Source organism: Neolamprologus multifasciatus, chromosome 7, assembly GCF_963576455.1.
Source record: "Neolamprologus multifasciatus chromosome 7, fNeoMul1.2, whole genome shotgun sequence".
Lineage (NCBI taxonomy): Eukaryota > Metazoa > Chordata > Actinopteri > Cichliformes > Cichlidae > Neolamprologus > Neolamprologus multifasciatus.
The window spans coordinates 65441621-65466737 of NC_140445.1; the positions used below are offsets into that span (position 1 = coordinate 65441621).

General features: G+C 40.9%; 1 protein-coding gene and 1 long non-coding RNA gene across 4 annotated transcripts in view; both read right to left on the bottom strand.

Moving 5' to 3' along the window:
- The window catches only part of LOC146515921 (uncharacterized), a 496024-nt gene that overhangs the window by 97608 nt on the left and 373299 nt on the right, over positions 1–25117 (bottom strand). The window lies entirely within an intron of this gene.
- Positions 1–25117, bottom strand: part of cdh13 (cadherin 13, H-cadherin (heart)) — a 490756-nt gene that overhangs the window by 97608 nt on the left and 368031 nt on the right. For all 3 annotated transcript variants that reach the window (XR_014875034.1, XM_085165989.1, XM_085165990.1), the window contains 3 exons: positions 19807–19947; positions 1103–1285; positions 751–1004 (listed from right to left, as the gene is read on the bottom strand). Coding sequence is in view for 2 of the 3 variants with exons in the window: in XM_085165989.1 (XP_085022115.1) it covers positions 751–1004; positions 1103–1285; positions 19807–19947 (578 nt within the window). In the remaining variant the exon portion in view is untranslated. The remainder of the gene's footprint in view (positions 1–750; positions 1005–1102; positions 1286–19806; positions 19948–25117) is intronic.

Below are 25117 nucleotides of genomic sequence, written 5' to 3' on the forward strand. Positions count from 1 at the left end.
AGGTCCTGACTCTATCACGCTATCCAATAATAAATCCACGTTTTGTAGCGTTTAACACGGCCTCAGCGAATACGTTTTACAGCACATAAAGCAGCATCAATAATTTGGGCAGTAAAGTCATGATCTGATGAGTTTTATTGCCCTCGCTCTATAATAGCCCCATGTGTTTACTTATATATGACATACAGCTGCAAAGGTGCAGAAACACGAGTCGAAATTAGGCCTGAAAGCTCATAAATGCAGCGATGACTTTTTATCTTGTAAAATGTAAGTACAGAGCAAACTACGGGACTCCCTCCGGCAGCGAGAGGAATAATTTTTATTGTGGCACACAGAGAAACTAATCGCCTCGCAGTTATGATGATGGTGATATTTGAGGGCTTCTTCTGTAACAGAGTTAAAGTTAATGAGCTGTCTGATTCTGGGACTTTTCACTTGACTGGGGAGAACCGTTCGGCCTGTGCCAATAAAGTTCACATTATCCGGGCTGTATATTGTGTCTGTTTACGCAGACAAATAAAACGAACTAAGCGGGAACGCTGGGAAGATCGGACGTATTTGGCGATACAAAGATGGGATCGCGACAGCTCAGGCAGACGGAGTGAGATGTCTTTACTTACTTACTATTTCCCTGCCAGATCACCTCGCTTGCATCGTTTATTCTACCCGAGATGATCCACAGTTTGCAGCTGCGTCTCTTTTTGACTTTGTTGCACCTTTACCACAAAAATATGTCTAAAAACTGCTTACCTAATACTCTGTTTCTCTAATATATCCGGATCTGTAGCATTAAGTGATGCCACAAAGCTTCCCACAGGGATGTTTTCCATCCTGGTGACTATCAGGGGGTCTGGGAAGAACACGGGGCCCTCGTTGATGTCCTCGACTCTGACGTGGACGGTGGCCGTGGAGCTCGGGCCGTATCCGACATCGGGAACCAGAGGATCCTCGTTCTCTACTTTGATGAGCAGGCTGAGGAATTCAGACGCCTCATAGTTCAGTGGCTGAGAGGAGACAATGATTAGAAAGGTAAGACTTATGTTATTATATTATCTATGAGAATATATGAATGTATCCAAATGTTTCTTACAGAGTGCTTTACCTTGACAACCGACAGCATTCCCTCGTTGTTGTCCGGGTTGGTTTGAATCTCAAAGCTCTGCGTCGGGTCTCCGCTGATTATAGAGTACATGGCTCTCCACGCTGCTGTGGCCGGATCGTCTCTGTCGTCTACCGTCAGGTTGACCACAACGCCCGTCGAGCCCTCATACACACGAGCTTCAAACTGTGAGGGGAGACAGAGACAAGATGAGATTACTGAGAGGCCGGCTGAGGAGACCCTGATCTAGAAAATATAACAGAAGAAACCAGCGCGATTCCAGAGACGAAGACGTAGATTCATGTAACTTTAACCCTTTAAGACCTACCATAGAACCAAGTCCACCAGAGCTTATATTATATGTTTACATGCTGTGGAGCCATTTTTGGGAGCATTTCAAGTTGCTATACATCAATACAACCATTACAGCTTAAAGTTTAATAATATGTCTGCATTAAGTGCATAGTAATTACATAAATTGCAAAAAAGTGCAATAAACTACAAAAAATTGAAAATCGTTTTTGTTTTTTAACATATATTTCTAGTTAGAGAAATTTAAGAGGCTTATCCCTCAAAACTGTAAATACAAAAAAGTTGCACAAAATAGTTTCCCACCACAGGAAATTTATTTTGAGTGTCTTCATAGTTTTATTTTTGAAATACACCAATTTTTATATACTGCAGGAAAAACGAAAATAAATATTATAATGCAAATTTTCAAAAAAGCAGCATCTGCATCAAAATAAACTATTTCCAGCAGTGCAATATGAGTCCTAAGCATCCCAGAAACCACACAGAAAGTCAGAAAGTCAAAGATAACTTTTAAAAACACCAGTATAGGCTCATGAGGCCCTGATGGTAAAAAACTACATTTCTGCAAAAATGACGTCACTTCTGGTTTCGGGCAGGTCATGGCGGACATGCGATAGTTCGTGCTGATGGACGTAGGAAGTGTTATGAACAGCTGATCGGATCAGCAAAGCGTGTTTCTGGAATATTATGTTTTTGTTGCTGCAAGTGCTTTTTATGCAGTTTTTGCAAAACTATATGTGGAAGGAAACTGTGACCGAGGACAAGCTGATGGCATAAGATGTAAGTACAACTCCTCCGGTTTCATATGCAAAAATAATTATTGCGCTAGCTCACGTGGTTGCAGAGCTACCGGGATTTAAAAATAGTTGTGCAAAACAGAGCGTGCTGCTCTGACCGGCTTTAAAGGGTTAAAGGCTTCAAAGACTGAATGTGAAATGAATTTCAGAGGCAGCGCTATTGCATACTGAGCCAATCAGACTTGGATGTGAACAGGTACAAATTTACTTTAGGTCGACTAAATTAGGGCCAATTAACATCCTCGAGTTGATACAGTTTCTAATTTGAGTAAAAAAAGCGCTTATTCCATATTTGCACGCAAGGAAATGCAGCAAGTCTGGAGGGAAAGCATAAAAAAGATGTTTCTGCAGAGTTTTACATTTTGCATTCCTGCACAGTCCAGTAGACAAATTTATGTTGCATGATGTTAAAGGTTGGACTGCAGGCAGCAGTATGGAGCACATGCATCACTTTTGTTTCCTGTGTGCAAAATGTGTGGTAGCTCGCTGCTTGCAGAACTATGAGTTATGTTTACATTAGTTTGTATACTCTGTATGAATCTATATTGCTCGTGCAACATTAAAATCATTTTATCTACGCAGTTATATATTTGAAAAAATGGCAGCACAGAAAAGAAGAGCATGTGATTAAGAGTTAACAGAACAGATGAGGAGATTCTCCGCGCTCACATCGGGGACACAAATGCACACGCAACACAATAAACAGCATTTATGTCTCCAGAGCCGATTCCCCACAGCGCATCTCATTTATTTTTGCGGTGTCAGTCACTCCCTGCCTCACGGCTCAATGTTGGCAGCAGGCCTCAATCAGATTCTTATTGATGCTGCCAGGAGGGCTTCCTGCTAAAGACTGCATCGTGATCAGGGTTACCCTTGAAGAAGTGCTGGGCAGGCATACCAGTGTGTGTGTGTGTGTGTGTGTGTGTGTGTGTGTGTGTGTGTGTGTGTGTGTGTGTCGGGATCATTATTGTGTCAGAGCTCACACTGTAATCTTTCAGACACAAACACTCTGTTTAAGGATAGTGCTGGTCCAGCCTAGATTACTGTGTCTCCTCAGCCCATGGTATTGTTGTTTCACAGATTACCCTCTTACTGCCTTATACTGCCGGGCTTCGTGCATTTATCTGAAGACAGACCAACATTGATTTTTTCTCTTTCCTTTCTTCTCTCCCTTTTTATTCATCCAAAGCCTGTTTAAAAGAAACCCACTGTGAACCATTCACAGTCATTTAGGGCACACAGAAGCGAAACACAGTGTTCTTACGAATGTGGATTCTCACACGTGTACTGATGGTCCTTTTGTCCCGCGAGCCAACAGCTGCTACAAAGGCAAATAGGAGAGAGATGTCGGCATAAAAGGCCCGATTCTCACTCGTAAACAAGCGAGAGATGGTGGAATTTAAATTGCTTCAGCTTTACTGGGAAATCCTGAGGCGGTGTGAGCAGTTTCACAAAATCTTGACCTGAAATACACAAGGCGCCGTGATCACAAACGACTGCTTGTTATTCGCCGTCGTCCACGTCTAGACTTAGGACGGCAGAGAAGACACACTCGGAAGCTCGCACGCAGACAATAGCCAATCAGACGGGGTTTAATCATGTGAGGCAGTCATGCGGTTTGGAGAAAAGTTATTCTGTGTGATGTGGACACTGAGCCGCGGCCTCACCACTGAAAAAAGTCCAGTTCCTACTGGAGCACAAACAACCAAGAGTATAAGGAAATGACTAACTGCTGGGCAGAACAGCTGACCTCAACTAACTGAAACGATCAGGGGACACAATTGCTGTGTCCCAATTCAGAGACCGCACGCTTGAAGTACGCATTTTAAGTGCGATTACGTCACCGCCACGCGACGACGGCTGTTCCAATTCGAAGTGTACTTCAAATGCATACTGCAAATGCGCCGTCGATTTCCCCAAATATCAAGCGTGGTCCGGTGCACGCTTCGTGGTCCCATATATCCCACAATTCATAGCGCGGCGGTGGGTGTGGATAATTTTGCCGCAAAATACGGCAGAAGGGAGCGGCCGAAAAGTGAACTGTCAAAAGTAAGTACTGGATATGACGTCACTTATTCATGTGCGAATGTTTAATAACGAAGAACATTAAAACATTGCTGTTGGCCACATGTCGGCAAAGTTGTGTGACATTAGTGACGTTTGTACTTTCAGCGTTAACTTGGCTTTAAAGCCATATATATATATATATATATATATATATATATATATATATATATATATATATATATATATATATATATATATATATATACACACACACATATAGTCCTGTGGTCTCAGCCTCAGATACTCAACTAATCAAAGTGATGTCGTGACAAAACATTTTTCTCCTTCATTTCTGTCACACAAAGCTGTATGTAACATTTCTCGCGGTTAGTATCATGGTTGCTAGGCAACCTGAACAGCGCAACGAAGGGCTAGACCGTCCCGTTTCACAATCCTCTCACTTCCACACTTCTCGTACTTATAGTACGCACCGTATGTAGTACGCGTACTTCAAGTGTGCAGACCCTGAATTGGGACACAGCTAATGACAACAACAGTCAGAGTGCATCGCAGTCAAGTTTGTTTTATCTGTAGCATCTGACACCCCCACACACACCCACAGATCCAGTTAGAGCAGCGGCTCTGAGAACAAAAGACGACCTGGACACACATGCATGGAAAACACACACCTTAAACATGCAGATAGAGGAGCTTTTGGAAAAGCATATTTGAAACCATGTCCAACATATTTGGCGTTCCAATTGCACCCTGCCCGTTTATAGCTATTTTTGGGGTGATGCCTTTCCAAATCACACTCTGATCTTCTGGCCTTTTGCACTCTTTTGGCCCGTAGAATGATGTTATTGAAATGGAAAGAGCCACTTCCACCTGTATATGGGCGATGGGTTAAGGATGTCATGCACTATACTCAGCTGGAAAAGATCCGCTACACTGTAAAAGGTTCGGTTCGGAGGTTTTATGACACATGGCAACCTTTTCTTACTTACTTTGAAAGATTAAGTCTGGATACTATCGCTTAATGTGCGTATGAGTGTTTTTTTTTTCCCTTGCTGTTGTTCATTTATTTTATTATTTACTTTGTATCTGTAATTTTATTTTCTTTTATCTCTTCTTTCCTCTCTGGCTGGGTTTTAGTTACACTGTTCTGGATGGGTGGGGTGGGGAGTGGGGGGGCACGACTGTTTGTTAATATTGGCGTAATTGTTGTTGGAAGCAATTCTTTGTTCAATAAAAAGACAAAAAACATGCAGATAGAGGCAAAGACAGACAACCAGTCAGTGTTGGCAGTGACCGTAAATCAGAGCTCTTCACTTCGGACGTTTAAGACTGCAAAGAAAAAAAGAAGCTGCCATTGATTTTCTGCTCGCCGTCTCTTTTTACGTCTGACTTTCCAATAATCTGGCCCGTGAATCTTCGAGGTAATGCCATGCTGTCAGAAGATAATTGGGTGATAGTCATTTGAGGCACAACAGCTTAAGAAGAAAAAATAAACAAATTGATATCGTCAAGTTTCAGCTGACAGTTTCAGCGCCGTCATGCTGACGACTGCGATGCCAGCTTTTGTTTACATGCGTCGTTATTTTCCTTTTAAAGTACAATTATCTCTGTGCTGGTGTCTTTGGTCTTTTATGACAGAGTAAACTTTGCAAACAGAAGAAGCACGTATTTGCTGCTCTTGGTTGGCTGAATTAAGTAGGGACTGTACTTTATTTGAACTATTTGCAGAGCAAACTGAACGTGCCATAGATCGTAACATCGTACCTCAGGATGCTAAAAAGGAGGAAAAAAGATGCACCTTGTGAGGTGTTTAACACGTTGTTTTATGGTCAAATATCTGCAAAACTAAACATCATCATCATTAAATTATTGTTTTTCTTTCAACTTCATTTCAAGAGCACTTCTAACCTCGTGCAGCAAACATCTCCAAGCCAAAGACAAACAGCTGGTTGATTTATGGAACCACAAAACCTTCATCTCAGCATCGTCAACAACATTCATTCCACCTCTTCTCCAACAGATGGATGTGCAAGAGAAACCCTAACTTCTGGCAAAACGCCTGAGACGGAGACGCGAAGCCTTGGAAAAGTATGCACATCTGTCAGCTTTACCAAGTAACATTAAATGCGCTCTGCCTCATTAACAGCAGCACAGAAAAAGCCTCCTTTTTCTTATACTGCCTTTAATTTGTCTTTCATTGGCAGCTGGCAGTTTTTGCATGTTTCAAACCAGTAACCCTGTCCTTGTGCAGATCTATGGCGCTAACGCATCAGGACCAAAAACAGTCGAACTATGTAAACATGTGTCAATACTGTAAACCATCACCTATATCAATATAACTGATCCATCTTTGCTGTCCTCTAAATAGAAGAAGATTCCAGTTACATTGTAACCATATATTTAAGACTGCAGCATGTACAATCACACACAAACAGACATGACTGAAGATCAGCTTACATTATTCCTGGATGTCTGTCACAAAGTGTTATGAATACAGATGGCAGTTGTGGCTCCACTGACAGGCGAAGCGACAGGCAGCTGAGCAGCTGTTCATTTGTCCTAATGGAAAGTACTTTGTGACACGTCCCTGCTGCCCCAAAGATTTTCTCTGACATGCAGCACACATAACAGCAGCCCATCACATTAAATCTCTCAAGACGAGACTATTTTGCCTCTGAGAAGCATTTGCTTCATTGCCACGACACGGCAGGGAGACACCGCGACACAGCCGTTTGATGTTTGTCTTTTTGATAAGTTAGTTAGTGGGTTTTTCTTTTTACTGGACAGTTTCTTAGACCATCTGAAAGAACAATAGATGACACGGAGAAATCCAAAACTCATGAACATTTTCAGGACTTTTCAGTTAAGGATGAAGCCGTCTCATTACTTTAGCCCCTCGGTGGCTCTATAAAACATAGAGGTTAGAAAGAAACCTCAGTTAGACAAGAATCACACATATTTTGATTTTCCTTTATCAGCTTTTGAAAGCAGCTTAGCTCTCAGCAGAACGAGGTGTAGACATTGCGAAAATTTGCAACAAGCTACCATTGTGCATGTGATTGCTCATCGTCTCACACAATCCTACACCAGGCATGGCATACTTCTCCGTCTGGCCTCCCCACTTGCTTTTTACACTGCTCCCAGCTTTAATCCTGCATACAGTAAGTGTGCCTGGGGAGTTAATGAGCTTACCTGTGTCTTTATTAAATTTCTACAGCTTGTGTGCAGGCTGCTTCCAGAGATAGATTTTTGATGAATCTGACATTTAGCAAAGCAGCTTTTCAGATTCTCTATTTGTCAATTAAGCTAGTTAACAAAAATATTCCAGGAATACAGGCAGGCATTAAAAACCCACATGCCTCAAAAGCAAGGTCAGCCATTCAAGTAGGGGTGGGCGATATAAACGATATAAATTTGGCCAACGATAGAGATTTTGAATATACCGCTCTATCGCGATAGCGCATGTTGATGATGTCATCAAGCTGCGCCTGTTTTGGTCGAAAGCATCGCAGCGGCTACAACCATTATCATCTGCAAATTATGCCGACAGCCACAGCAAAGAGATGAAGCACTTTTGAAATATGGTGAAAGCCAAAAACTGCGCTTCCTCCACTTCCGTAACATTGATTCATTAATGACTTTTAATGAGTGGGAAAAAAGTTAGCGTTCATCCTCCAGCTTCACTGTGCTAATGTTATGCTAACATAGCTGTGTCGCTAGCAGTCACATAGCACAACATTATATACCAGGTAGTCCAACTTCAGTAACCCTGCAAACGTCACTGCTGTTTAGTTTTCTGTCTTCATTTATGTTGGAAGTGGTAGCAGAGCTGTACGTTTGAATTAGTTTCAAAAAATCTCTGTCAGAACATGGTATGAAATGTTTAGGTGGAAACTAGCGAGCTAACTTCCTGTTAACTTCTAACTCCGTTAAATTGAATAAATTCTGTTTTCATGGATGTTAAACTTAATTGTTACACCTGGTAAAGCAGCAATGAAGAATTTAGACCGTTTTTAACTCTCAGTGTTCGTTTGACTTTGGGACCTGAACTGGACAGAGTTTAGGACCCAGATTACTCCACGAAGCTCCTCACTACGGCAGCCGTAATGCTCTGACAATCCATCAAGCAGTGCGGCTTACCAAAGTTGTACTAAAACATTTTTTAATGTTTTAAAAAACTGCACGCCCAAATCTGTTCGAGGTCAGTAAGCACAACCAGAATTCATACATAAGGCACACTCTCGATTTTTGAGAAAATTAAAGGATTTTAAGTCCTTATAGTGTGGAAAATACATTATACAGAAGAAAATAATATATCGCGATTATATATTGTTACCACACATGCTTCAAATTATATCGCGATATGAATTTTAGGCCATATAGCCCAGCCCTACATTCAAGTGTAGCTACTGATGTATGATTGAGCGCCGTCTCGTCCATCTGGAACGGCCCGAAGACTGAGAAGTTTTTAACTTCCTGACAACAACCTGACAGTTCCAACTTTGTGCTGCAGTTCACTTGTGTGCTCTCCTGTAAAACTTCCATAGTTCAATTTAGCACTTTGCAGGTAAATCAGTTTGTAGAGTCCCTGTGCAATTGAGATTAAAAAACAAACTGCTTTAATAAAGTAACTTGGCTTTCTCTTTATTGGGAAAGATTACAATTTGCTTTTATTCCCAGGTCAAATGACTCTGCACTCGTCTTTTTCAGCCCAGCCTCTGATTGGCTGTGATGGAAACAGGACATCACTGTCGACATGCTCATTTTCAGCGAGGCTGAAAACAAAAGGCGACAAAGCTTTTGGAACTGTGGCCCCCAGACTGTGGAACTCAGTGGTCGCTTTTAAAAACAGCTAAAAACTCATCTTTTTAAACTTGCTTTTGGTTGATTTTTATTTTTAGGTTTTAGCTTCTGTGAAGCACTTTGTGATTTTTATCTTGAAAGGTGCTATATAAATAAAGTTTTACTTACTTACTTACTTAGGCAGGATGATTATCAGAGAACAACACAGATGTTTTACATGAGTTTGCAGATAATTTTTTTTAATTGGTATTTTGCAAAGTTACAAAAATATGCTAAAGAGAAGCTTATTGTTTATTTGGTCTCTGCATAATAGCCTATAGCTTTTCCAGCCAGTTTCCTGTCTGCAAGCTTAATAATACATTTTTATTTAAGAAAGCACTTTTCAAAACACTCAAGGACACTGTACACAAGCAATAACAACAACAGATGTAACAATTTACAAAATAATAAGGATAAAACATAGAGCAACTAAATAAATCAAAGTAGCAGGATGGAGAAGTTTAGTGTGAACAGGTGAGTTTTGAGTCTGGAAGGTGATGTTTCTTATCTCAGGAGGAAGACGGGGGCAGAGCAGCAGAAAGCCGGAGCCTGAGGTCCAGAGAAGTGAATCAGCAAATTTCAAACAGCAGCAGTTGCAGGAAAAGTTCAAGAGTTGGACAAAAAGACGACCTTGATGTTGAGGCCGAGTTTAAATTACATAAAGTTTAAATTCTTTATTGCTTTTTATGGACAGAATCACGATTGCACAGTACTTCCACTTACTTAAGAAAACAGATTCATAAAAAGCAGAAGTTTAGTTTTTACCTTTATGCATTCACAGTTGATGTAATAAACTCATCCAAAAACAGTCATTTTGCAGCTGTTTTTTGGTCAGTCAGGCAACTGCTGAACCTGAGAGGATGACCTACTTTGGGCACATTTTTAAAAAACTGGACCTGAGCTGAAAATAGTTTTTCCCTTTAAATTATAATTGATTACATGCAATCTATTAACAGCCAACCTTTTCTGCAGAAGACAGAACTGAAGAGGAAATCCAACATGCAGTTTTGGTTCCTGCACTGATGGTTTCAAAGAATGAGTTCATGTTTCATCAGAGTTGAGAATCAAACATCAGATTCATCTTTGCATCGTCGGTGAACTTTGAATAGGCTGCTTTCCAACTTTAGGTCTACAAACTCCCGCGGGCAGGGACAGCAGCGTTTTGTTTTTAGTAGAAATATGAAATCACTTCTTTATCAGGCGCTGCTATTCTGGATGAATCACTCGAGATAATCATGTTTCATCAATAAAAGAAAAGAAACACGATCACTCAGATCAGCCTTCTATTGAGTTTAGGGCTGCCACAAACTATTATTTTGATAGTCGACTAGTCACCGATTATTTTTGCGATTAGTCGACTAATCAGATCATCATCCATTGGACGTAAAACTACAGCTTATTGCACCAGCAGCATCTGCTCTTATATAACTATCATTAGCTTACAGCTTTAAGTGTTTAAGGTATGTGCTAACTAAAAATAAAGACAAGATGATAGTTTATTAAATTTTAATGAAATTTGCAGATTGTTTCGGTGAAGTTTAATAAACTCCTTGCTATCTAAAATATAACAGGACACCGGAGTAAATTCTCGAGCATCTCACACTTCTGATAATCAGCTGTCTGCTTGACGTTTATTCAGCTGTGTAAAAACTATAACTTTAATCTCAGCCAAACCGATTTACTCAGGAACAAATAAAATACTGAAAAAAGACAAACAATAACATTTTTAAGCTAACTAAGTGACTTATATATCATGTTTAACCTGAGTAGGGAAAGACAGCGGTGGGTTTGAAAACGATTAGCGGGAGTCCGGTGTTCTCACGGCTCTAGTTAGCCTAGCCCCCGGCTAGCTATCGAGCTAGTGGCTAACAGACGTCTCCGAAAACGTCGGAGCGCTTTTGAAAATATGTGGTGTCTTGATAAACTGAGCAGATATTTGAGGTTTACACAGCTACATTCTCGCCTGAAAATATGTTAAACGTTTATTTTGTGACCCAGAAAGAATAATAAGAGTAATATTAAAACTAACTAGCTGCCGCCATTGTTGGAAACTGAGCTGGGCTGCGCTATGAATTCTGGGACACAGCTTCTTCTTCTTCGGGGTTTAACGGCAGCTGGCATCCTTGTACATGCAGTGCTGCCATCTTCTGTTTCAGTCCGTTATTACACTCTTAAATCCTACTACTTATTCCTGCGTCTTTTGGGATCTTACAAAGCTTCAAACGACGCGTCGACTATTAAATCAGTCGTCAACGATTTTGATAGTCGACGTAATCGTGACTAGTCGACTAATCGTGGCAGCCCTAATTGAGTTGCAGCGACACTTCCAACTAAAGCCTCCAAGTGAAGCCAAAGAATGGCAGTAAAATACTCCAACCATAGAAAGGAAGCCGCAGAAGACAAAGGCTCAAGTTTTTCTATGAATTTCTCACCCAAGATGTTAATCTAACCTGATCCATTCACGCTGTTTTCTGTCTAACAACTGCCCGAGGACACTCACAAATACACGTGTACTATATTCCCTTGAAATATGCCTCCGACTTGTCATACGGCACACCAATCCAGTCCCATTTCTGGGCAGCTACGCCTCAGCATCACCCAGAGTAAAGTGCTGTGTGTAGCTCAGAGCCAGTGAAGCAATCATGCAAGGCTTTCAGCTAATCCATGACACCTGTTAGCCATCCCCCAAGATAGAACAACACCGACGTGGCCCTGCCGCACTACGCCCGCTGCTGTGCTCATCACCACAAATGTCTTTATCAGCGGGACGGACGGATCGCAGGTGAGCATATTCTCGTGGTCATCGCAAAGCGGAGAGCGGGAAAAAAGTGAAAGGATGGAGGAAGGGAAGTAAACAGAAAGACAGGCAGGCAAAGAGAGTGCAAAATTGAGTGAGGGGGAAAATAAATCTGGGCAATGGCTGTCAGGAGCGTGAGTGACAGCAGAGATAAGGTCCATCACAGTCTGGGTATGAGGAGCAGGAGGGGAATAGGAGCAGTCAGACATGGTGCAGAATTAACAGAGCTGCTGAAGAGTGGAGGGGAGACAAGTAATGCAAGTGTAGAAGGAGCAGAGTGGAGGAGAGATCGGATACTGGTGCAGGAGGATGAACCAAATAACAGGGCAGGGCGAAAGGTGCACGACCATATCAGCGTCTGCTCTAATGCAACATCAGCCGTGAAAGCTTTAACAGTTCTGTTATTAAGACAGAGGAATATCAAGTTCAGCATAGCAGAAAGTCTCCGAGACTTTGAGTAAATGCATATAGATAATAAAAATCCAGCTGCGACCGGGAGATAAAATTCATCAGGAGAAATATCCATCTTGGTGACAGGAGCACACACGTGGAGCCTTTCAGACGACAGAGCTAAGGGTTACTACATAATTTTGTCTTCTTGTTTCTTCTCCTCATAAAAATCGGATTAGAGCCTCGCTATAAAATTAATCAGGCCAGAGCACATTCCCCTACAGAAGGAGCTTCAGTAGGAAAATGTAATAAATTTCCTAGTGAGGAATACCTCAGCTTCCGATTTTAAAAATGGCAGATTGATTATACGGAATCATCCATCCTTAAAAAGAACTTACTAAGGAGAAAAGTAACGGCGGTTTGGCAGCTAATTCTGCCATTTTTCATAAAGACGGTCTCTTCATATCTCAGCGTTGCATCAGTGACTCTTCAGGCAGGTTGTATTGCAACATTAAGGATCACTTATCTGTTAACTATAAGCTGCTTCTTACCCCTGAAAATGAATTGAATTCATTTTTAACGGGGCAGGGGATGCAACCTCCGATTCTTTAGTTTTGTTGTTAATATTTTAAAGCACTAGTTACAAAAAGTTCAGAAGAAAAGAAACGTGGAAGTTAGATTTTGATTTATGATCGATGCTATCAGTACTCTCGTTTGACTGAAACATAAAGATCTGTGAGTCCAGTCCTGTCTTACTACGTGCAGCAGGGCAGCAAATGAACAGACATACTCGCTTTTATTAAAGCTCACTGGCCTGTTTTAAAAATGGGTACAACTCTCCAAAGAAAATTATTTTCAAACATTTAAAAAATGCACATAAATTGCCAGCACTTTTTCAGTAATCTTAATATTTGTGTTATTATGTAGCACTTTTGTTTAGCCACATCTCCTGGTCGGACGCCTGTTTGCCTTCCCGGCTCTCACCTACAGCTTGTGGAAGCTGCTTATTCAAGCTGGCTAAGGATTTGTAGTGGGGCTCCGTGAGGGGCTGGTGGGTTGGCGAGTCTGCAGCAAGAGGAATCTGAATTAAAACTGTATGAAATGATAACAGCGATGATCATTTACACACTGTGGGTGTAAATGTCATCTGTCTTTGTGTGAACATATTCAGTGCGTCCTGTAGGTGAAGGGGCATCCTGGGAAAACAGGAAATTCACTTAATCACACAGGAATTAATCGGCAGTGGAAGCTCAAATATAGTGATATGAATCATCTGCATTGAATCATATCTGTTATTAATCTCTGTCTCTCTTCCACAGCATGTCTTTGTCCTGTTTTTCTTCTCTCACCCCAACCAATCACAGCAGATGGCCCCGCCCCTCCCTGAGCCTGGTTCTGCTGGAGGTTTCTTCCTGTTAAAAGGGAGTTTTTCCTTCCCACTGTCGCCAAAGTGCTGCTCATAGGGGGTCATATGATTGTTGGGTTTTCTCTGTATCTATGAAGCGCCTTGAGGCGACTTTTGTTGTGATTTGGCGCTATATAAATAAAATTGAATTGAATTGAATCACAGTTATCAAAGTGATAAAAAGATGCTGCCTCAGCCTGCACAGTCATGCTGTGACTTGCACCTGTTTTCATTTTGTGGAAAAACATGGAAGTAACTTTAAATTTCCTCTCAGTATTCCTAAATAATAAATGGACTTTGCAATTATCTGGTGTTTCCATTAAAAACCAGTAAAAGAAGCTATAAAGACGCTCTGAAGTAGTCAATCTGACGTCCACAAAGTCAGAAACAACTCAACAATTTTGATCCACTGATTAGATTTGGGAGTAAAATACATTTTTCACAAGTTGGAAAAAAAAGAAAGAAAATTCAAGTGTCTAAAATAATTTTGTTTTTCAAATTCATGACTCCAGAGCGACAAATTCACACATTTCAGTGCTTTTATCCACTTTTGAAAGATTGTTCCAATTATCTCCTGCACTAGAAGAAGTTTGGTGTTGCAGGTGTTAAAATGACATGAAAATCGTTTCTGAGAGTTTTAATATTGTTTTTGTATCCACTAAAAAGGATATTTATCAACAGTAGCTGCAGTATCGTGCTATTTAAATGCATTTAAATAGCATTTAAATTTACATTTTGATTTAGCCTCAGATGTGACATCAGATATTAATAAGGATTATATCCTGTCATAGCCAAGGTACCAGATACAAGTGCTTTAGCTTTACAGCTGTGATGTAAAGCTAAAGCACTTGTATGCTTTAGCTTTACATCACAGCTGTAATGTAAAGCTGTGATGTAAGCATCACAGCTAAAGCTAATGCTTTAGCTAATGAGCTAATGCTCATTAGCTAAAGCATTCGCTTACATCACAGCTTTACATTACAGCTGTGATGTAGCTAAAGCTAATGCTTTAGCTAATGAGCTAATGCTCATTAGCTAAAGCTAATGCTTTAGCATCACAGCTAAAGCTAATGCTTTAGCTAATGAGCTAATGCTCATTAGCTAAAGCATTCGCTTACATCACAGCTTTACATTACAGCTGTGATGTAGCTAAAGCTAATGCTTTAGCTAATGAGCTAATGCTCATTAGCTAAAGCTAATGCTTTAGCATCACAGCTAAAGCATTAGCTTTAGCCTGTAGCCTGTAGCATCACAGCTAATGTGAGAAACACAGTAACTGACCTCTGTCCCATTTCAAAGCATAAACGTGATATTTGCTCATTTCCATTGTTTGTTTATGTGAAGCGTAAGAAACAGAACGAGTACTGTGAAAACTAACTACACAACTAAAAGCAATAACTTGAAGTGATTGTGTTCATCGCTTTCTCACATCATCGTGAAGCTCTTCGATCCCGCTCGTCTTTTCAGCGTAGCTTTATTTGATCAAACTTGTGGCTATTTGTTCATGAGAAGCTCTCCTAAGGTTGTGCCACAGCATTTGTCTGGACTTGAAGCTTTAGCTGTCGCACAGATGGCCTCACGTTTGGCTCTAGAATAGATTTCCACGGTAGACTGAATGACTGCGAGGTGCCCGGGTCCTGTTGCTACAGAAACAAGCCCAGATCATCACTGGACAGTTGGTATTTGATGTCTGAGTGCTGATGTGTTCTCTTTGTGTTTTGCCAAACATAGCGTGCTGCGTTGTGGACAAATATTCCCCTTTTGGTCTTGCATGTCCAAAGTCATGTGATTTCTACTGGATATCCTTCCAAACAAGCCACACTTGTTTTGCAGGGAGAATGTTAACATTTACATGCTAACTGAGCTCTGCACAGTCTGAAAACGGGCTGACTTTGCTGTCACATCCCCTCCTCTGATGATTGCTCAGTTAAAATGCTTTTGATTAGCAGCCTCATCTTATTCATTCCTATGCACAGAACCCAGTGAAAACTCTGTTCACCTGCCTTTTTTACAAACTACAGAGGAAAAGGAAAACAGAGTCTCCGTTCGGTTGATCCAAGTAGACGAGTGCTGGTCTGAAGCTAAACTTTCTGATGGTTGTCTCTCTGCGTAGAGCTGTGGTAGGTACGTCTGAGAAAGCACCGAGGCTCGCTGCGTGCGGATTATGTTTGCTGAACTCAAAAAAACCCCAGCAACAGTGCATTTAATGAATAATAACAGCATAACGTCTCCTGAAAATGTGATTTCTTCTCCTTTTCTTGCCTCTACTTATGTCTATGAGTAAAATTCTCTTTTTTTTACTCATCTTTTCATCCTGTCCTCGTCTTTCGCTGTGTGAGTTCTTCTCATAAGCTGGAAAAGGAGCTTTTAAAGCTTACACGTGGTCTACAGGAGGGGGTGTCACCAGAAACAGACAACTCGAGAGTCGTCTTAAGGAGGGCCTGCACAAAGTTCTGTGAAAAGCCTTGAATATTTAGCTGAATAATTTATATGGTGAGAGCTCGAGAGCAGCTGCTGACACAGGCTTAGCACCGGCGCACAATATGATGGCGTTCATTCGAGGAGTCGTCGATGATTCATGGGCAGGTTGGGAAGCGGTCAGGGAGAGAGCAGGGTAAAGGATTTACACAGGGAGCTTAACGTCCTCAAACACTTGTTTTATAAAAGCTCAATTTCTCCGTGGCATTAAACATATCTCTTCCCAGTGAGGAATGAGAACATTAACTGGGACACGGACACGGTGCACTCTGCGTGGCCCTGCCGAGCCCTCTGAGCTGTAACATTTCACGTCTGAGCTGCGCCCCTTACAAGCTCCCCTGACACCTCGATGTATCACGGGAGGGCTGCGGGAGGTTTGGTTAGGGCAAAAGTTTTATGTGTCTTAAAACCTGACAACAGCTGTGGGCATTTCTATTAAAAACACACAACTCGGTGTTGGAACTGCACCTTAAGGTGGAAGGTGGGTCTTTATCTAGTGCACCTCGTTCGTTCTCCGTGTTTTTGCAGCTCCAGAGGTGAACGGGAGGCATGAAGGCAGCAAAACAACCGAAGGGGCAACTCATAACAAATGCATGTGGAGGGCGTGCTACAGGGCACTCAACTGTTAAACTGTTTTATGTGTTTTATGTTATTTCATGACTAACTTTCTGCTGATTTTTAACTTTAGAAATATTCAATCAACAGTCCAGTTCGTTCAAAAGAAGGAATGCTGCCCCTCCTGCTCATTTGTTTCCTTATGCGCCCTCTGCACCTGCATCACACACCCACACCTTCTGCCATCTGTTCGGCGTTTTCTTCAACTTTACCTTTTGAAGAGAAGGATGAAATATCTTCATGTGAGAAAACGAAAGGTCACACTGACTCAGACAAGTTCATGAGCTGGGTGAACAAACACGTGTACATGAAGTATGTGTAGAAGCGACTGAGTGTAGCACCAGTGTATGTCTCCATAAACAAAGTCCATCTGTCAAGTCATTGCAAAGGGCAACTCTGCATAAACCATTGCCTTAAAAAACCTTGATTACTACATTACCAAGAGTGCAGGCTCAGTCTCTGCCACGGGGCACAAAACACGGAAAAACAGCAAAGAAGAAGCACAATTTTACTGAATGCAAAATTGAAAATATCAGAAAATAAGACGATGTATGATGCGGCTGGTTTATGTTGTTCATTCTGGCCGTCAGTGTATCAGGTTCAACTAGGTCTACGATGTGTTTATGCATGTCTAAAGCACCCGAGGGTTCACATGAGAAACAGGGACTACGTGGAGTCCCAACTTAATAATATTTATTTTAAGTTTAGCTTCTTGGCGCTCAAAACAATATCAAGCATCAGTATTTTCCTGGGTATGGGTGTTTTTAAATTGTGGTATTACAATTAGGGCTGCCACGATTAGTCGACTAGTCACGATTACGTCGACTATTAAAATCGTCGACGACTGATTTAATAGTCGACGCGTCGTTTGAAGCTTTGTAAGATCACAAAAGACGCAGGAATAAGTAGTAGGATTTAAGAGTGTAATAACGGACTGAAACAGAAGATGGCAGCACTGCATGTACAAGGATGCCAGCTGCCGTTAAACCCCGAAGAAGAAGAAGAAGCTGTGTCCCAGAATTCATAGCGCAGCCCAGCTCAGTTTCCAACAATGGCGGTGTCACTACCCGATCCGTACCGGAAACCCGATCGGTACCCCGCATGCGCAAATCTTACGTCACTTCCTCTCTTCGCGACATTCAATATATTTGAATGATACGGTTAGCGCCCAGTTAGCTCCTAGCATTTCTCAACAGCTCTGCCTCCTTTTCGACTGCCCGGGACATTTAAACAATGGATAATCCGTATACAAACAAAGTCATGCTTTTCTCCTCAACAGAGAGCATTCCCCGATTGAACAACAGCGCCATAAAATAAGAAGAATGGCGCCTAATTACAGACTTAATAATATTGACTTAGCAATGTGTCACGTGAAGATTCAGCAGCCAGATTAAGTGTTTACTGACAATTGACAGTGATAGCGGACATCATCATCACTATTCCAGTCAATCCTCTCCTCACAGACAAGCATAAACACACTCGACTATCACTAAATCAAATTTAACACACGTTTGTAATGACGCCAATTCACTTTACAATAGGGTTCATTCGCTCGGTCAGCAGGTGGCAGTATCCTCGTACACTGGGGAGTAAACTGCCATTAAAAGAACAGAAGAAGAAGAAAACCCCTGCACATGCGCGGTATGGATCGGGTAGACCCGATTTGTACGGTCCGACTTTGCACATGCGCAGTAAGGATCGGGGAGTCCTGATCCGTAACTATCTTTTTATTTTTTGTTTTTGTCTACATTGTATTGAAATGCTTCATTATTGCAAACATTTTAAGATATATTTAATATTCTTAACATTTTAACAGATACTCTGACCCATAACTATCGTAAAACGCTACGACCGGAAGTAGACACCATTCGCGCATGCGGGGTACCGATCGGGTTTCCGGTACGGATCGGGTAGTGACAGGCGGCAGCTAGTTAGTTTTAATATTACTCTTATTATTCTTTCTGGGTCACAAAATAAACGTTTAACATATTTTCAGGCGAGAATGTAGCTGTGTAAACCTCAAATATCTGCTCAGTTTATCAAGACACCACATATTTTCAAAAGCGCTCCGACGTTTTCGGAGACGTCTGTTAGCCACTAGCTCGGTAGCTAGCCGGGGGCTAGGCTAATCGTTTTCAAACCCATCGCCGTCTTTCACTACTCAGGTTAAACATGATATATAAGTCACTTAGATAACTTAAAAATGTTATTGTTTGGCTTTTTTCAGTATTTTATTTGTTCCTGAGTAAATCTGTTTGGCTGAGATTAAAGTTATAGTTTTTACACAGCTGAATAAACGTCAAGCAGACAGCTGATTATCAGAAGTGTGAGATGCTCGAGAATTTACTCCGGTGTCCTGTTATATTTTAGATAGCAAGGAGTTTATTAAACTTCACCGAAACAATCTGCAAATTTCATTAAAATTTAATAAACTATCATCTTGTCTTTATTTTTAGTTAGCACATACCTTAAACACTTAAAGCTGTAAGCTAATGATAGTTATATAAGAGCAGATGCTGCTGGTGCAATAAGCTGTACGTTTTACGTCCAATGGATGATGATCTGATTAGTCGACTAATCGCAAAAATAATCGGTGACAACAACCTTACTGTCAACATTCTAACTGCTTCCTGCCCACGTTTCAGATCACAAATACTTGAAAAGGAAAGCAAATTCTGTTTTCATACTATATAACTAAATATGCATTATTCTGACTGTTGTACAGTTACAAGCACAAATACTTTATGCAGTAATCTATTACTTCACTTTGAAAAATCTGAGGTGTTGTTTGAATGTTTATATTTAAAGTGTCACAGTTATTATTGTCACAACTTATTGTCTCCATCAGAGAGCGAGATGCCACTGGGATGTATCTGTACTATGATGTCCTAACTTCTTAAAGACGCAGTTCCTTTATTCGCCGCAGTAATCTTTGACCTTTCTGGTGGGAAACTGCACGCAGGAGACAAGTGACCTCACATAGCAGACAAAAAACCCTAAGCGAGCATTAAGAAAGAGCAGAGAGCAAAAAAGGGAAGTTTCTCACCAGCGGATGTGTGAACTCTGGGGCATGGTCGTTCTTATCTGTTATGGTGATGGTGGCAGTGGTTGTTCCTGTTAGGCCCACCTCACTTCCTGCCATGTCCTTGGCCATGATCTCTAACTCGTATGTTGTGGTTGGCAGGGTCTGGAAAGAAAAGACACAGTGAGACACAGAAAAATGTTCAGAAGTACGCAGAAGAAGAATGTTGTTGGCAATCTATACCGACCTGAATATTCAAGAAACTGTGAGTAATAACACCATGAGGTTAACGAGGAGCCATTTAAGTTGCTAACAATTGTAACATCCCTGTATATGCACCTTCCTGCTTAAACACAAGCGTTAAAGCTCCAGTAAACACTCGCTGCATCTCTAATGAAAGGTCAAGAGCACACATTATGTTTTTTCGCGCATCCTCCACCGCGCTCTCAGCTGTCGGACTTCGTGAAAAGACTATTTTTGTCCCTCTCATTAGTGAAATTATACTTCACACTGTGTTTGAAGTATCGCCTTGCTTTTAGACTCTCCTCTCCAGCCTTTCTGGCTATTTTTGTTGATTAGATGTTGTAGTTTAAAGAATGAGTCGATGATTAAACCCCAAACTGAATGCACTTTAATTCAGCCTTAAAACTCTAATTAAGTCCTTCACAAGCTAGCGAGATGGCTGCGGCCTTGGTTATAAAGCAGACCTCCTGAAAATAAACCAGAATAAGACATTTAATCTATTTGTGACCTGCCAGCATCTTCAATCTATACAATAATTGGAGAAATATAGCTTATAGATAGAGCGAGGGGGAGTGACACTCATAATGATCAGAGCAGCAACAATAAGTCATTGAAATAACGTCTAATAGAAATGTTAACTGCAGTGTATAAATAGCAGGGGGCTGGTAAAGCCAACATTTACTTATTCGCTGCAGTGTTTTTGCTCCACTGGAGGTCTTAACTGTCACATGCTTAATAAACTTCCTCCATCTGTCTGAGTGAAAACGCTGGTGGAGCGATCCTGCACTGTAGAGTCACCTCAGCCTGCTCACTGTGCGGTACAGAAACGGATGGATGGAATTATGTAACTGTCCCAATATTTGTTATTTTGTATCTAAAAAAGAAACCCATCATTCATCATTGGGGTCTTTTTCCTTCTTATACTTGTCTCTGTTTTGTGTCTGTTTTGGGGTCATATAGAGAAAAATGGCTTCAGTTCATCCTGTTAACCCTTTAAGACCTACCATAGAACCAAGTCCGCCAGAGCTTATATTATATTTTTACATGCTGTGGAGCCATTTTTGGGAGCATTTCAAGTTGCTATACATCAATACAACCATTACAGCCCAAACTTTAATAATATGTCTGCATTAAGTGCATAGTAATTACATAAATTGCAAAAAAGTGCAATAAACTACAAAAAAATTGAAAATCGATTTTGTTTTTTTAACATATATTTCTAGTTAGAGAAATTTAGGAGGCTTATCCCTCAAAACTGTAAATACAAAAAAGTTGCACAAAATAGTTTCCCACCACAGGAAATTTATTTTAAGTGTCTTCATAGTTTTATTTTTGAAATACACCAATTTTTATACACTGCAGGAAAAACGAAAATAAATATTATGATGCAAATTTGCAAAAAAGCAGCATATGCATCAAAATAAACTATTTCCAGCAGTGCAATATGAGTCCTAAGCATCCCAGAAACCACACAGAAAGTCATAAAGTCAAACATAACTTTTAAAAACACCAGTATAGGCTCATGAGGCCCTGATGGTAAAAAACTATATTTCTGCGATCGGCAAAGCGTGTTTCTGGAATATTATGTTTTTGTTGCTGCAAGTGCTTTTTATGCAGTTTTTGCAAAACTATATGTGGAAGGAAACTGTGACCGAGGACAAGCTGATGGCATAAGATGTAAGTACAACTCCTCCGGTTTCATATGCAAAAAAATTATTGTGCTAGCTCACGTGGTTGTAGTGCTACAAGGATTTAAAGTTATTGTTTTTGGACAAAGGCCTGTGACGTGATATTACCCAGCCTACACACACACACACACACACACACACACACACGCTCCGCTCACTGTCAAACTGAGTGGCAGCAGCAGTTGTCAGTGTGTGCATGTATGTGTACCTTTGCCTGTTCGTTGCTCTAATCAGTTTCATGAGACAGGCAGAGAGAGATCATTGGCTGCACACCTTCAGGCTCATTTTAATTATCGCTTCAACCTGAATTTAACATAAGGAACTGCAGACTGAGCTAAATAGCAAATCTGACACACACGAAAACGCCGTTCACCCAACTGCCCGACTTAAATGACCCTGTTGAAGGAGGCCACCAAACCACGGAGGGATGCATTTTATGATCCCCGAGTATTAGAAGTAGATTTCAGCACAACAAGGTCAACATTTATTTCTGCCAATTCTAAACTAAACAAGTTAATCTGCAGCGTGCAGCAGGTGAAGGTGGCAGCTACTTATTCACATTTATTCACATGTTACAGTTTTTTCCAGAAAAATCATCTTTTAAAGTAATCAACTATATTTTTATTATATGTTTATATCAACAGCTTTCACACCATCTTAACTTTTTATGTTTCAGTATGTTGCAACAATCAGTACTTTTTTTCGCCTTAAATTTTGTACATCATATGTTGAACACGTGCCTCATTAAATTATTTTCTATTATTATTTCTATTCTTTCTTCAAGTTATTACCAACCTGCGGCTCTTTAGTCCTTATAGTGCGGCTCCGCATGGTTTGGGAAAATAAATTTGTTTTTTTAAGTATTTAGCTGAAGTGTATTTTATTAATGTTTATTTATGTTTTTTTTAACTTGTAGTTCTAAATTGGAAGAGTATTGTGATATTGAAATATAAAATTATATTCTATTATTTTTTGATCGCTCAAAATAAGCGTCACACTCGCGGAAGCCGCCGAAACGTAGTGCCTTTATCAAGACTTTCAACCCCAGATAGGCCAATTATGGATCTTCGGATCCACATTATGTCAGCAGCTCCACCGTGAACTATGTTAAAAACAAACACCGCTCACGCCTCACAGACGACAGCTTACAGTTTTGCGTAAAGATCAAAGTGACCGCAGAGGTTCAGGAGCAGAAGTCTTATTGTAAACATATCACGACAGACCCGACGATGTTTCCATGAACACGCTTTACAGCTTCTCTTTATTGACCACTTTTCACACACGGTTGCTGTACGCACACAGCCAGCTGTAGCTTTGCAGCTCACAGCCCGACAACACAACAGCACAGATAGCACAGACGTTAAGGCGGCGAGGCGTGATTGCGGGTGCCGCTCACACACATTAACCAGGTAAAATACATATTTAGGCAGAATTTTGCAAATATCTATTTTTCATTTTTTTTAGCAGCATAGTGCTCTTTTCCCCCAATTATTTTGGTAAAAGCCAGGTCAAAGCTCCAAAAGCCCAAAGGGTGGCGGCTCACAGCAGTTTTCATTTGCTACATGAATCATTTTAGTTCAGCTGGGTGTCTTTCCTTTTGTTGTATTTCTTTAAGAGTTCAAAATGTGTTAATTACATAAATAAAATGTAATTTTCTCTGTAGCACTTCATGGAGTTCATAAGCAACACACCTTAGTTGTTCACACAAAGCATAAAGGTAAAAAAAACAATATATACAGTGTTACCTTCATTTTAGATGTCAAAAAGTATTAAGTACTTAAATACTTAAAGTATTATAAGGCTCCCAGTGTTTTCTTTTGCGTGGAAATCACGTCCTAATGGCTCTTTGGGTGTTAAAGGTTGCAGACCCCTGTTATATACACACACTACACTTATTATAAAGATAAACTATTTAATTTTAAGCCACTCTTTGATTATATCACAGGATAATTTAAATGGTTATTTCTGCTAATTTTTCCCATAAAAACACGTATTTTTGATTAGTGATGCTTATTAATTCTTATCAGTGCCATATTTCCCACATTTCCTACATCAGACAGAGTGAAAAACACGTTTTTGTTTCAAACTTGTATTGATTTTAAAAACAATGACTACGTACTTTACTCTAAAACATTAAAAATAAAACATGTAAATGCTAAATTAACCCAAAAAGCTGTTTTTATGTTGGGTTTCAACACGTTCTCATCCCAACACGTAACCTGCCGACGCTATGTGACAAATCGTCTGTGTGAATGTCAGGTTGTGACTAAGGTTAGGGCTACATTAGAAAGCTGCAAAGCTTTTAACAATCCAGAGCGTCTCATAAGGACGTGCAGGGGTACCTCTGGCGTTACTATGTCACGCCTCGGGCCGTGACAGATGGTCGGTGTGTTGCGCGTTGGGAATGAGAGTGCTCTGTGTGCAGATGACCAGCCGAGAAGCCAGTCCAGTCCAGACATCACCTCCATTCATTCGAGAAGCTGCTGCGTGGTAGACTGTGGGTGCAAAGGCAAGACAGTAAACAGGTGTTTCTATCAATAGTTTGTCACACATGGTGGGTGACAGCTCCGCCCCTCACAACCAGCTCCTGTTCGATCAAACGGCGAGCAGGCAGATGGTGCTCCGTGAACCTGTGAGTTTGCACACAACCACATGTGAATACACACATGCTTCAAAACACACAGACGCAGCCACACCTGAGCACAGACGTAGACTTTTGCCCTCCAGCTGGAGAAGAGCAAGGCTCTGGGATACCTGCAGTCTCAGTGGTGTCTAAACACATTCAGCGTGGTCTCCTCTGGCGACTGACAACGTCTTAATGAGTATTTCCTGAGTCTCAACTCAATTATAAACTCCCCGGCAGTCTCTAGCCAAGAAAAGATGTTCACATTCACTCTGGGCGAGAGTTACAGCGAAAGGGAATTTTCCCTCCAGGTGTCAGAAAACTTCCACTGGCAGCATGCTGATTGAGATACTCCTCTCAGTTAGCTCCTTCATTTTTCAGCCTCTTGTTAATCCGTCTGGAAACACTCAATTAAACTTCTGAGCAGCAACGCTGCCATAGTCCATCAAAAAAGTTACTTTTCCCCCGGGTATTTCACTTCACAAAGTCGAGTCGCCGTGTGGTTAATTGCACTAACCGATGGCGTTTTGCTGAGCTATGTTATAACAAACGTAATAAAAAATATTTGTGTTTGGTTGAATATTTCTTCGATGTAATGTCTGTTATATGAAACTTGGGCACATCCATTTGTTTCTGGTGCTGCGGCTCACTCCAATAATGCTGCGACTGGCTCTGCAGAGAACCAGCTTGAAGGTGCCCTTTGGCTCAGGCCCTACCTGGATCAGTTGGGATTATATGCTTAGAGCAGACACCAAGTGGCCGCTGCTCACAGGTGCTGCTA